The 13098-nt window shown below is 38.2% G+C and overlaps 1 protein-coding gene across 1 annotated transcript in view; it reads left to right on the top strand.

The window, feature by feature from the left end:
• dnai4 (dynein axonemal intermediate chain 4) overlaps positions 1 to 4847 on the top strand; it is an 82583-nt gene extending 77736 nt beyond the window's left edge. The window contains exons 16-17 of the mRNA XM_072440517.1: positions 1478 to 1631; positions 4803 to 4847. Of these exons, the coding sequence (XP_072296618.1) occupies positions 1478 to 1631; positions 4803 to 4847 (199 nt within the window). The remainder of the gene's footprint in view (positions 1 to 1477; positions 1632 to 4802) is intronic.
• The last annotated feature ends 8251 nt before the right edge of the window (positions 4848 to 13098 follow it).

Consider the following 13098-nt stretch of genomic DNA (forward strand, 5'->3'; position numbering starts at 1 on the left):
CATGTTTGTGTTACTGTTGTTTACTCTGGTCACATGTTTGTGTTACTGTTGTTTACTCTGGTCACATGTTTGTGTTACTGTTGTTTACTCTGGTCACATGTTTGTGTTACTGTTGTTTACTCTGGTCACATGTTTGTGTTACTGTTGTTTACTCTGGTCACATGTTTGTGTTACTGTTGTTTACTCTGGTCACATGTTTGTGTTACTGTTGTTTACTCTGGTCACATGTTTGTGTTACTGTTGTTTACTCTGGTCACATGTTTGTGTTACTGTTGTTTACTCTGGTCACATGTTTGTGTTACTGTTGTTTACTACGGTCACATGTTTGTGTTACTGTTGTTTACTCTGGTCACATGTTTGTGTTACTGTTGTTTACTACGGTCACATGTTTGTGTTACTGTTGTTTACTCTGGTCACATGTTTGTGTTACTGTTGTTTACTGACGGTCACATGTTTGTGTTACTGTTGTTTACTCTGGTCACATGTTTGTGTTACTGTTGTTTACTCTGGTCACATGTTTGTGTTACTGACAGTCACATGTTTGTGTTAGTGACGGTCACTTCTTTGTGTTAGTGACGGTCACATGTTTGTGTTACTGACGGTCACATGTTTGTGTTACTGACGGTCACTTGTTTGTGTTAGTGACGGTCACATGTTTGTGTTACTGACGGTCACATGTTTGTGTTTACTGACGGTCACATGTTTGTGTTACTGACGGTCACATGTTTATGTTACTGACGGTCACATGTTTGTGTTACTGACGGTCACATGTTTATGTTACTGACGGTCACTTCTTTGTGTTACTGACGGTCACATGTTTGTGTTACTGACGGTCACATGTTTGTGTTACTGACGGTCACATGTTTGTGTTACTGACGGTCACATGTTTATGTTACTGACGGTCACATGTTTGTGTTACTGACGGTCACATGTTTGTGTTACTGACGGTCACATGTTTGTGTTACTGACGGTCACTTCTTTGTGTTACTGACGGTCACATGTTTGTGTTACTGACGGTCACATGTTTGTGTTACTGACGGTCACATGTTTGTGTTACTGACGGTCACATGTTTATGTTACTGACGGTCACATGTTTGTGTTACTGACGGTCACATGTTTGTGTTACTGACGGTCACTTGTTTGTGTTACTGACGGTTACATGTTTATGTTACTGACGGTCACATGTTTGTGTTACTGACGGTCACATGTTTATGTTACTGACGGTCACATGTTTGTGTTACTGACGGTCACATGTTTGTGTTACTGACGGTCACATGTTTGTGTTACTGACGGTCACATGTTGATGTTACTGACGGTCACATGTTTGTGTTACTGACGGTCACATGTTGATGTTACTGACGGTCACATGTTTGATGAGAGGAGGACTCGTCATTGGTCGTATAACGGTTCTTTCATCTTTGTCCCTTGTATATTTGCTGTACTTGTACTGATCTGATTCAAAGTGTGTATGTTTCAGTTTGGACCCCCTGGTGGTGCTGGGGGCCCCGCCCTCGCTCAGCCTGTCCTCTCTGCTCTTCACGTCCCACACAGACTGTGCTCTGGTGGGAGACAGCAGTGGACAAGTGTCCGTCTATCTGCTCAGCAACGTCTGCAGCGCTCAGGGGACACGGGTAACTCAGATGATCAGGGGACACGGGAGCTCAGGGGACACGGGTAACTCAGGAGCTCAGGGGACACGGGTAACTCAGGAGCTCAGGGGACACGGGTAACTCAGGAGCTCAGGGGACACGGGTAACTCAGGAGCTCAGGGGACACGGGTAACTCAGGAGCTCAGGGGACACGGGTAACTCAGGAGCTCAGGGGACACGGGAGCTCAGGAGTGGAAAGTACAATGTATATAGAATGTAGAGTCTTGTGCTTGTAAAAGTAGAGGTAAATGTCTAATGTACTTTTTAAAGTACTTTTTAAAGTACATATTACATTACATATTACATTACATATTACATTACACATTACATATTACATTACACATTACAGATTACATTACAGATTACATTACAATATGTAATGTAATAGTCACATAGTATTACTATAGTATAAATATAGTATAAATATAGTATTACTATAGTATAAATATAGTATAAATATAGTATTACTATAGTATAAATATAGTATAAATATAGTATTAATATAGTATTACTATAGTATAAATATAGTATAAATATAGTATTACTATAGTATAAATATAGTATTAATATAGTATAAATATAGTATAAATATAGTATTAATATAGTATAAATATAGTATTAATATAGTATTAATATAGTATAAATATAGTATTAATATAGTATTAATATAGTATAAATATAGTATAAATATGTATTAATATAGTATAAATATAGTATTAATATAGTATTAATATAGTATAAATATAGTATTATTTTAGTATAAATATAGTATAAATATAGTATTACTATAGTATTAATATAGTATTAATATAGTATTAATATAGTATAAATATAGTATTAATATAGTATTACTATAGTATAAATATAGTATTACTATAGTATAAATATAGTATAAATATAGTATAAATATAGTATAAATATAGTATTACTATAGTATAAATATAGTATAAATATATTATAAATATAGTAGTACTATAGTATAAATATAGTATTACTATAGTATAAATATAGTATTACTATAGTATAAATATAGTATTAATATAGTATAAATATAGTATAAATATAGTATTACTATAGTATAAATATAGTATAAATATAGTATTACTATAGTATAAATATAGTATAAATATAGTATAAATATAGTATAAATATAGTATTACTATAGTATAAATATAGTATAAATATATTATAAATATAGTAGTACTATAGTATAAATATAGTATTACTATAGTATAAATATAGTATTACTATAGTATAAATATAGTATTAATATAGTATAAATATAGTATAAATATAGTATAAATATAGTATTACTATAGTATAAATATAGTATTACTATAGTATAAATATAGTATAAATATATTATAAATATAGTAGTACTATAGTATAAATATAGTATTAATATAGTATAAATATAGTATAAATATAGTATAAATATAGTATAGATATAGTATTACTATAGTATAAATATAGTAGTACTATAGTATAAATATAGTATTACTATAGTATAAATATAGTATTACTATAGTATAAATATAGTATAAACATAGTATTACTATAGTATAAATATAGTATTACTATAGTATAAATATAGTAGTACTATAGTATAAATATAGTATTACTATAGTATAAATATAGTATTACTATAGTATAAATATAGTATAAACATAGTATTACTATAGTATAAATATAGTATAAATATAGTATTACTATAGTATAAATATAGTATTAATATAGTATAAATATAGTATAGATATAGTATAAATATAGTATTAATATAGTATAAATATAGTATAAATATAGTATAAATATAGTATTACTATAGTATAAATATAGTATAAACATAGTATTACTATAGTATAAATATAGTATAAATATAGTATTACTATAGTATAAATATAGTATTAATATAGTATAAATATAGTATAAATATAGTATAGATATAGTATAAATATAGTATTAATATAGTATAAATATAGTATAAATATAGTATTACTATAGTATAAATATAGTATTACTATAGTATAAATATAGTATAAATATAGTATAGATATAGTATAGATATAGTATTAATATAGTATAAATATAGTATAAATATAGTATTACTATAGTATAAATATAGTATTACTATAGTATAAATATAGTATAAATATAGTATAAATATAGTATAAATATAGTATTACTATAGTATAAATATAGTATAAATATAGTATTACTATAGTATAAATATAGAATAAATATAGTATAAATATAGTATAAATATAGTATTACTATAGTATAAATATAGTATAAATATAGTATAAATATAGTATAAATATAGTATAAATATAGTATTACTATAGTATAAATATAGTATTACTATAGTATAAATATAGTATAAATATAGTATAAATATAGTATTACTATAGTATAAATATAGTATAAATATAGTATAAATATAGTATAAATATAGTATAAATATAGTATTACTATAGTATAAATATAGTATAAATATAGTATAAATATAGTATAAATATAGTATTACTATAGTATAAATATAGTATAAATATAGTATAGATATAGTATAAATATAGTATTAATATAGTATAAATATAGTATAAATATAGTATTACTATAGTATAAATATAGTATAAATATAGTATAAATATAGTATAAATATAGTATAAATATAGTATTACTATAGTATAAATATAGTATAAATATAGTATAAATATAGTATTACTATAGTATAAATATAGTATAAATATAGTATAAATATAGTATTACTATAGTATAAATATAGTATAAATATAGTATAAATATAGTATTACTATAGTATAAATATAGTATAAATATAGTATAAATATAGTATTACTATAGTATAAATATAGTATAAATATAGTATAAATATAGTATAAATATAGTATTACTATAGTATAAATATAGTATAAATATAGTATAAATATAGTATTACTATAGTATAAATATAGTATAAATATAGTATAAATATAGTATAAATATAGTATTAATATAGTATAAATATAGTATAAATATAGTATAAATATAGTATTAATATAGTATAAATATAGTATAAATATAGTATTAATATAGTATTCCAGTAGTGACGTGATGTGAAAACAAGAGACAAGAGTTTGTGTCGTTCTTTTCTTTCAGGTGGAGGTTTTGGAGGACGTCGTCCACTCGTCACTTTCAAGATAAAGAAAAGAAAGAGGATTATTATTATGATGATTATGATTATTATTATTATGATTATTATGATTATTATTATGATTAAAGACGTGTGATAATGGCATCGCCGCTTCTTTATCACAAACAACTTATTATAATATCAATCGTTTTGTTTGACTTGATGTAACTTGGACTTTTCTAAATGACAGTTTTGAAGTCATCGATTCATCACTAACGACACATTTACAATAAAGTCATTTTTATGATTCCAAAATAAACACGGCATAGGTCAATATACTGCTGTGTGATGGACTGAGCGACTGAACGGACTGAGCGGACTGAGCGGACTGAACGGACTGCGTGGACTGAGCGGACTGAGCGGACTGAGCGGACTGAACGGACTGCGTGGACTGAGCGGACTGAGCGGACTGAACGGACTGAGTGGACTGAACGGACTGAGCGGACTGAACGGACTGAGCGGACTGAACGGACTGAGCGGACTGAACGGACTGAGTGGACTGAGCGGACTTTATCGTGGTGAGATTTGTGTCAGCCATTTATTTTGATGGCGTTTTTTCCTGCCGCCAATCGTATGTTCCAAAGGTTTCCAGTTATTGTGTCCATGGCAGGAGTTTTGAGGCCCAAGTACAAAGTTCTAAAATTGAGAACCGTCTAGAGTGCGTTGCTAATTTCAGTTCAGTATTTTTGAGCGACAGGACCACAACACGTGGTGGTGGTTCAGCTCCTGGTGCCACAGTTTCTCCAACAGCATTTCCTTGTGGACAATGGGCACGTTGACATGATGTTATGAAAAAATGACAAATTCCAACTGAATTCCATCCAGATGTGTGATTTTGAGCCTGCAACGGTCCGGACGCCGATCTGCAAATGCCGATGTCTCATTCGTTGTGGTAAATCTTTTTATTTTTCCCTCCTCATGGAATAAAGCAGATTTTAATCAACTTTCTTCTCTCTGGAGGTACTTTGTTGAAATTGATGACTGTGTCTCAGACCACATGCCCCTGACCTGTGGGTGCCCCAAGGATCAGTCCTGGGTCCCCTTCTGTTCAACCTCTACATGCTGCCGTTAGGTCAGCTGATGTCCTATCACAATGATGCAGACGAGTCAGATCTATGTTTCACTGTCACAGGTGAATCTGGACCAGTGGATTCACTCTGTCACTGCAGCAACAGATCAGTGTGTGGACCGGCCTCCTGCTGGTGCCAGAGGGCCTCCTGCTAGTGCCAGAGGGCCTCCTGTTGGTGCCAGAGGGCCTCCTGCTGGTGCCAGAGGGCCTCCTGCTGGTGCCAGAGGGCCTCCTGTTGGTGCCAGAGGGCCTCCTGCTGATGCCAGAGGGCCTCCTGCTGGTGCCAGAGGGCCTCCTGTTGGTGCCAGAGGGCCTCCTGCTGATGCCAGAGGGCCTCCTGCTGGTGCCAGAGGGCCTCCTGCTGGTACCAGAGGGCCTCCTGTTGGTGCCAGAGGGCCTCCTGCTGATGCCAGAGGGCCTCCTGCTGGTGCCAGAGGGCCTCCTGCTGATGCCAGAGGGCCTCCTGCTGGTGCCAGAGGGCCTCCTGCTGGTACCAGAGGGCCTCCTGCTGGTACCAGAGGGCCTCCTGCTGGTGCCAGAGGGCCTCCTGCTGGTGCAACAGATCAGTGTGTGGAGCAGAACAACTTTCTCCAGCTGAACTCAGACAAGACTGAAATCATCGTCTTTGTCACAGAAACAAAGAGAAAGTGTCAGCGTCTCCTCCAGAGTCTCGCTCTAAAACCTACAAACCAAGTTATAAATCTGGGGGTAATAATGGACTCAGACTTGAACTTTAACGTCAAATCAATAACATCAGCAGCTTTTTACCATCTAAAAAACATTGTCAAAATCAAAAATATAGTGTCTAAACCAGATTTAGAGAGACTTATCCATGTGTTTGTCTCCAGTAGATTAGACTGTAACGACCGCTCACTGGTCTCTCCAAACGAGCTGTAAAACAGCTGCAGTTCATCCAGAACGCTGCTGCTCGGGTCCTGACTAGAACCAGGAAGTACCATCACATTAGTCCTGACTAGAACCAGGAAGTACCATCACATTAGTCCTGACTAGAACCAGGAAGTACCATCACATTAGTCCTGACTAGAACCAGGAAGTACCATCACATTAGTCCTGACTAGAACCAGGAAGTACCATCACATTAGTCCTGACTAGAACCAGGAAGTACCATCACATTAGTCCTGACTAGAACCAGGAAGTACCATCACATTAGTCCTGACTAGAACCAGGAAGTACCATCACATTAGTCCTGACTAGAACCAGGAAGTACCATCAAACTAGTCCTGACTAGAACCAGGAAGTACCATCACATTAGTCCTGACTAGAACCAGGAAGTACCATCAAACTAGTCCTGACTAGAACCAGGAAGTACCATCACATTAGTCCTGACTGGAACCAGGAAGTACCATCACATTAGTCCCGACTAGAACCAGGAAGTACCATCACATTAGTCCTGTTCTCAGGGACCGGCCTCCTGCTGGTGCCAGAGTCATATGACCAGGGGCAGCTTGCCCATAGGGGGCACTGGGGCGCCGCCCCCCCTGACCTGCCTGCCTGTTTTTATTTTATTTTTTTAAATAATGTGTTAATTAGATGCTATTGATGATTTTGCTTTATGGGTTTAGAACTCTCCAGAATTATATTTACATTCACTTTCAAGTTCCACGTTTAAAACGTGAACGTTTATCATGTTTGGTGTAGGAGCCAATAGGCTCGTGCCGGGGCTCCTGTTCAGCCCCATTGTGCTGTATTTAAGCCAATGGCTGCCCTGCTGCCAGGCAAAAAAGAATACACATCCGCCAATCATCGTCGAGGAATTTTATGGGTTTGGGCGCTGAAGCTTAGCGCCCCAAAGTACCAAGATGCACCACTGGAGCTGCTTGTTAACAGATGTTTTCATTCCAGCAGCAAAGTGTTTAAAATGGCGACGTCGGATGAATTTGTTCCAAATTCAGTCAAATCCTTACATCTGCATCTGAAGAAGACGTTTTGAGGAAAAGCTCATTGTAAAACAACTCGGACCTGACCTGGTGTATGAGAGTGAATCACGTGAAAGATGGTGGCGTCTCAGACGACTTACAGACTGGTTATTTAAAGTACTGGCTCAATCCGGCCCGGTCCGTAGAGAACAGAAACATACTGTTGAGTGACAGGTGGGACAGATATGCGTCCTCCAAGTCCTGTTGTATGACTTCCGGTATTATCGTTCGTATTTACTTCATTTCTCTTAATTCTGAGAGAAATTGAAACCTTCCGCTCTGGGGGTTAATCTCCCGCTTTACTACGTGTTATCTCCCCCTGGGACGACAAGTAGGTTGAGAAGTGCCTAAAATGCACCAGAAAGCAGGAAATCACATCTACAAAATTCCTAATTTTAAATGACCGTGGCTGGAGAGCCGCAGCGCGGTCAAATAGTCGCGCAGTTTCAGGGACTGCGACATTTCCCTTTTATAGCCTCATGGCTAACCTTAACCCTAACCCTAACCCTAACCTTAACTCTAACCTTAACTCTAACCCTAACCGTAACCCTAACCCTAACCTTAACCCTAACCCTAACCCTAACCCTAACCCTAACCCTAACCCTAACCCTAACCTTAACCCTAACCCTAACCCTAACCCTAACCCTAACCCTAACCTTAACCCTAACCCTAACCCTAACCCTAACCCTAACCTTAACCTTAACCCTAACCCTAACCCTAACCTTAACCCTAACCCTAACCCTAACCCTAACCTTAACTCTAACCTTAACTCTAACCCTAACCCTAACCCTAACCCTAACCTTAACCCTAACCCTAACCCTAACCCTAACCTTAACCCTAACCCTAACCTTAACCCTAACCCTAACCCTAACCCTAACCCTAACCTTAACCCTAACCCTAACCTTAACCCTAACCCTAACCCTAACCCTAACCTTAACCCTAACCCTAACCCTAACCCTAACCTTAACCCTAACCCTAACCCTAACCCTAACCCTAACCCTAACCCTAACCTTAACCCTAACCCTAACCCTAACCTTAACCCGGCGCGGTCTAAAACGGCGCTAAAACGCGGTCAAATAGAGGCACAAAAATAACATGGCCGTTTCTCTATGCAGACACGCCTTTTTTAAAGAGCCCCACCTAATAAAAAACACCAGTCGCCACTGCATCTGGCTGAAAGTATTTTCTTTGCACTCTTCTCTTTCATGTCTTAAACTGATTAGTGATTTCTGTCATTTCTTTGTCGTGTGAAGCACTTTGAATATGACTTGTCTGTGAAATGTGCTCCACAAATAAACTTGTTTTTTTCACTCTCTCATGAATGAGACGTGGAGCTTGTTTGGTCCGGTCCACAGCCATGACCCGCTCACTGGACTTATGGTTTGGGAGCGATGTGCAATGTCCAGCTTTATTTTCCCAGCTTTTGTTGGAAGTTTTAGATGTTCAGGGCTCCAAGCCTCCATAAACTTGACCCTTCAGTGTCCTCTAGAAGACAGACAAGACCTCTGCGATGACCGTTCTCCCGGTCGTCCACCTGGTCAGTCAGGACATGCAGCTGGTTTGTCAAATCTGCCACATGTGGTTTACGGGGAAGAGACCATGTCTTTCATATCAGCTGTGTCCAGTTTGACAGTCGAGGATTGAATCTAACTTTGAAGATAAAAAACACCAGGAGAAGCAGAGGTGCTCCTCAGAACACCAGGAGAAGCAGAGGTGCTCCTCAGAACACCAGGAGAAGCAGAGGTGCTCCTCAGAACACCAGGAGAAGCAGAGGTGCTCCTCAGAACACCAGGAGAAGCTGAGGTGCTCCTCAGAACACCAGGAGAAGCAGAGGTGCTCCTCAGAACACCAGGAGAAGCTGAGGTGCTCCTCAGAACATCAGGAGAAGCAGAGATGCTCCTCAGAACACCAGGAGAAGCAGAGGTGCTCCTCAGAACACCAGGAGAAGCAGAGGTGCTCCTCAGAACACCAGGAGAAGCAGAGGTGCTCCTCAGAACACCAGGAGAAGTAGAGGTGCTCCTCAGAACACCAGGAGAAGCAGAGGTGCTCCTCAGAACACCAGGAGAAGTAGAGGTGCTCCTCAGAACACCAGGAGAAGCAGAGGTGCTCCTCAGAACACCAGGAGAAGCTGAGGTGCTCCTCAGAACACCAGGAGAAGCAGAGGTACTCCTCAGAACACCAGGAGAAGCAGAGGTGCTCCTCAGAACACCAGGAGAAGCTGAGGTGCTCCTCAGAACACCAGGAGAAACATCCTTCAATGTGAACAGCACTGAACCCAAACAAACGAACAAAGATTGAAAAAATAAAAAATGAAAAGAATAGACATTGTATATTTATAAGAAACACATTTGAATGACACTGAACATCAAAAAATTCCGTTATAAAAAATCCTTTTGTTCATCACACAAAGTCAAACATAGAAGTGGAACTGCAATTTTGAGTTTTGAATTTGAGGAGAAAGAGGCAGATATGTCCTGGTTCAGAGGAATATTAATGGAAAGGTTTTCACTCTTTTAAACCTGTTCCATCCATGTATTTCGCCCTGTGCACAATGGTTGGACCCAAATGTCATTGCTTATTAAAAGAGGATCTTATGTTCCACATGTGAGTGTGATGCATCATGGGAAAGCTTAGGCCTTCTAGTTTCTGCAGATGTGCACATGTCACACTGTCAGGGCTTCAGAACTTACACTACAGAGGTCCAAACATAAACAAAACATCCTTTTTTAGTCTCGCCTGAATATTGTCAATTTGTAATGGTCCTGAGCAGGACATACTTCATTGTGTGTTTATGCTGTTCACTGTACATGATGTTTATCTTGTTGACAACAACTGTGTTAAGTTTCACATCTCTAGAACAGGCATTTTGGTGCTGTTGACCTTTTTGTATCAAAAAGTATATTCGGAACAAGTGATCCAAATATGTGCAAACTGTTTTATTACAATTTTAGCTTCATTTTGATGTTTTTTAGGCCACTAATGCCAATTATAACTGCTAAAAACAATCCATCCATCCATCCATTTTCTACCGCTTGTTCCCTTTTGGGGTCGCGGGTGACTGGAGCCTATCCCAGTGACTTCGGGCCTTAGGCGGGGTACATCCTGGACAGTGGCCAACTTGTCGCAGGGCCAAACAATGTATGTGAAAATGTGTAAACATGAGTTTGCCCATGAATTTCCGGAACCGCCGCATTTTTTTCCTCCGGAGGCTGTAGAGAACAAACCCGGTGACAGAAAAATTGGTGGATGGTCTCATTCTGTAGGTAACCGTCTGAGGAAGAGATCGATGCCAAACACCATCTTCAGGTAATTTGTTATGGACGGAGAGACAAAGAAAAGTTTGTTTACTTGACAATATCTGGAAATCGGAAAACTTCAGTAAAAATACAAGTGGATATTGTTGTTCAATGATTCCTTACGGACAGACTGAGCACAAGGATGTACAGAATTGAAGCTGTTTCGTCCGTCATAAACAGCAAACAGGACATGCATTTGTAAAAGTTGAGACTTTCTCACAAACTATTGGCAATTGCTTCTTGGGGCAAATTATTCAATGTAAATCAATGACATATTCATTTTGTTGAGAAAATGATCTTTAAAATGATGAATAACTTATGTATTGACCACGGAAATAAAAGTGATGATGTAAGAGAATATTTGAGATATGGAAAATGCGCGCCGGCGGACAGGTGGGTGGTAACAGGTTAAAAGTGTCTGCTCCACCAGGGGGCGATATCACTTTCTCTGCTGATGTCATGGACCTGATTGTGAACCACTCTGAGGGAACCTTGACGCTGACCCTGAACCACTCTGAGGGAACCCTGACCCCTGACCCTGAACCACTCTGAAGGAACCCTGACGCTGACCCTGAACAACTCTGAGGGAACCCTGACCCCTGACCCTGAACCACTCTGAGGGAACCCTGACCCCTGACCCTTGACCCTGAACCACTCTGAGGGAACCCTGACGCTGACCCTGAACCACTCTGAGGGAACCCTGACCCCTGACCCTGAACCACTCTGAAGGAACCCTGACGCTGACCCTGAACCACTCTGAGGGAACCCTGACGCTGACCCTGAACCACTCTGAGGGAACCCTGACCCCTGACCCTGACCCTGAACCACTCTGAGGGAACCCTGATCTGTGGAGGAAACTGGAATCTTCACATTCAGCTTCATTAGACGTGTGGAGCTCCAGAGGCTCTGGAGCAGTGGTCCCCAAACTTTTTGACTCGAGGGCCACATTGGGTTCTAAAATTTGGCCGAGGGGCGGGGCCAGGAAAATATGGTGTGTTTGTGTGAACTAATGAATTACTATAAATGACACGCAAGATTTGACCTGTAACTCGTAACAAAGCAACAAATGCAAGGCTCAATGTACAAATTGTTTTCCAAATGCATTAAATAAGGATTAATTTAATTACATTTCAGTTGAATAAACACAGCAGGAAAATTTACCTTGTATTTCAGTGGGAACAGTGTTGTTGATCTCCCTGTTTCGCATCAAAGTCTGGTGTAAGTTTTGTTGTGGCAATTCTCAGGATCGATCCTTTGGTGTTGGTCAGTGAAGCTGGATCTGTGACGTTTGTTCATGTTCATGACACTGAATGTCTCACATATGCAGGTCGAGCAGAACAAGACCAGCATCTTCTGTACGTCCTCCGGAGATCTCCAAAAATCTTAATAAATGTCACCAGAATATGCAAACATTTTGACTTTAATGTAAATTTTTTGCACTTCTGTCCTTCTCACATCTCCAGTGTGTAGGGTAACATACTAGTACAAGTACTGTCAGATTATGAATGTCCACCCACTTGTGAAGGGGGCGGGGCATTCAGGTTTGATATTGATTTAAGAATTGTTCAAGAATTCAAACATGACACACATAAGTGTGGGTAAGTCTGAATTATATTTTAAGAGTAGAATGGGGCACCAGCCGTATAATCGGCAATTTAACAACTCTATAATCAGAAATCTAGATTAATTAGTTAATTAGAAATTAATTTGCTTGTTGATCTAAAGGTTTGAGAACGTAACCGTGACATTGACCCCTTTTCTGGAAATGAAGGAAGATTTAAACACCAAAGAATTAAACAGATTGATATGAAGCAGGAATATGCAAATGAGTCGATAACAGATGGAAAACACTAGACATGATGGTTCTAGATCGATCTGTGTTAGAGTAAAGTCTAAGATGAAATTCAGCCTGTGAAGTGCATCATACGAACAGACTCAGAAGCTGTGATCCTGAGGAGAC

Source organism: Eucyclogobius newberryi, unplaced genomic scaffold (assembly GCF_026437365.1).
Source record: "Eucyclogobius newberryi isolate DKJ021-1_F unplaced genomic scaffold, fEucNew1.0.hap1 SCAF_12, whole genome shotgun sequence".
In the NCBI taxonomy this organism is placed as follows: domain Eukaryota; kingdom Metazoa; phylum Chordata; class Actinopteri; order Gobiiformes; family Gobiidae; genus Eucyclogobius; species Eucyclogobius newberryi.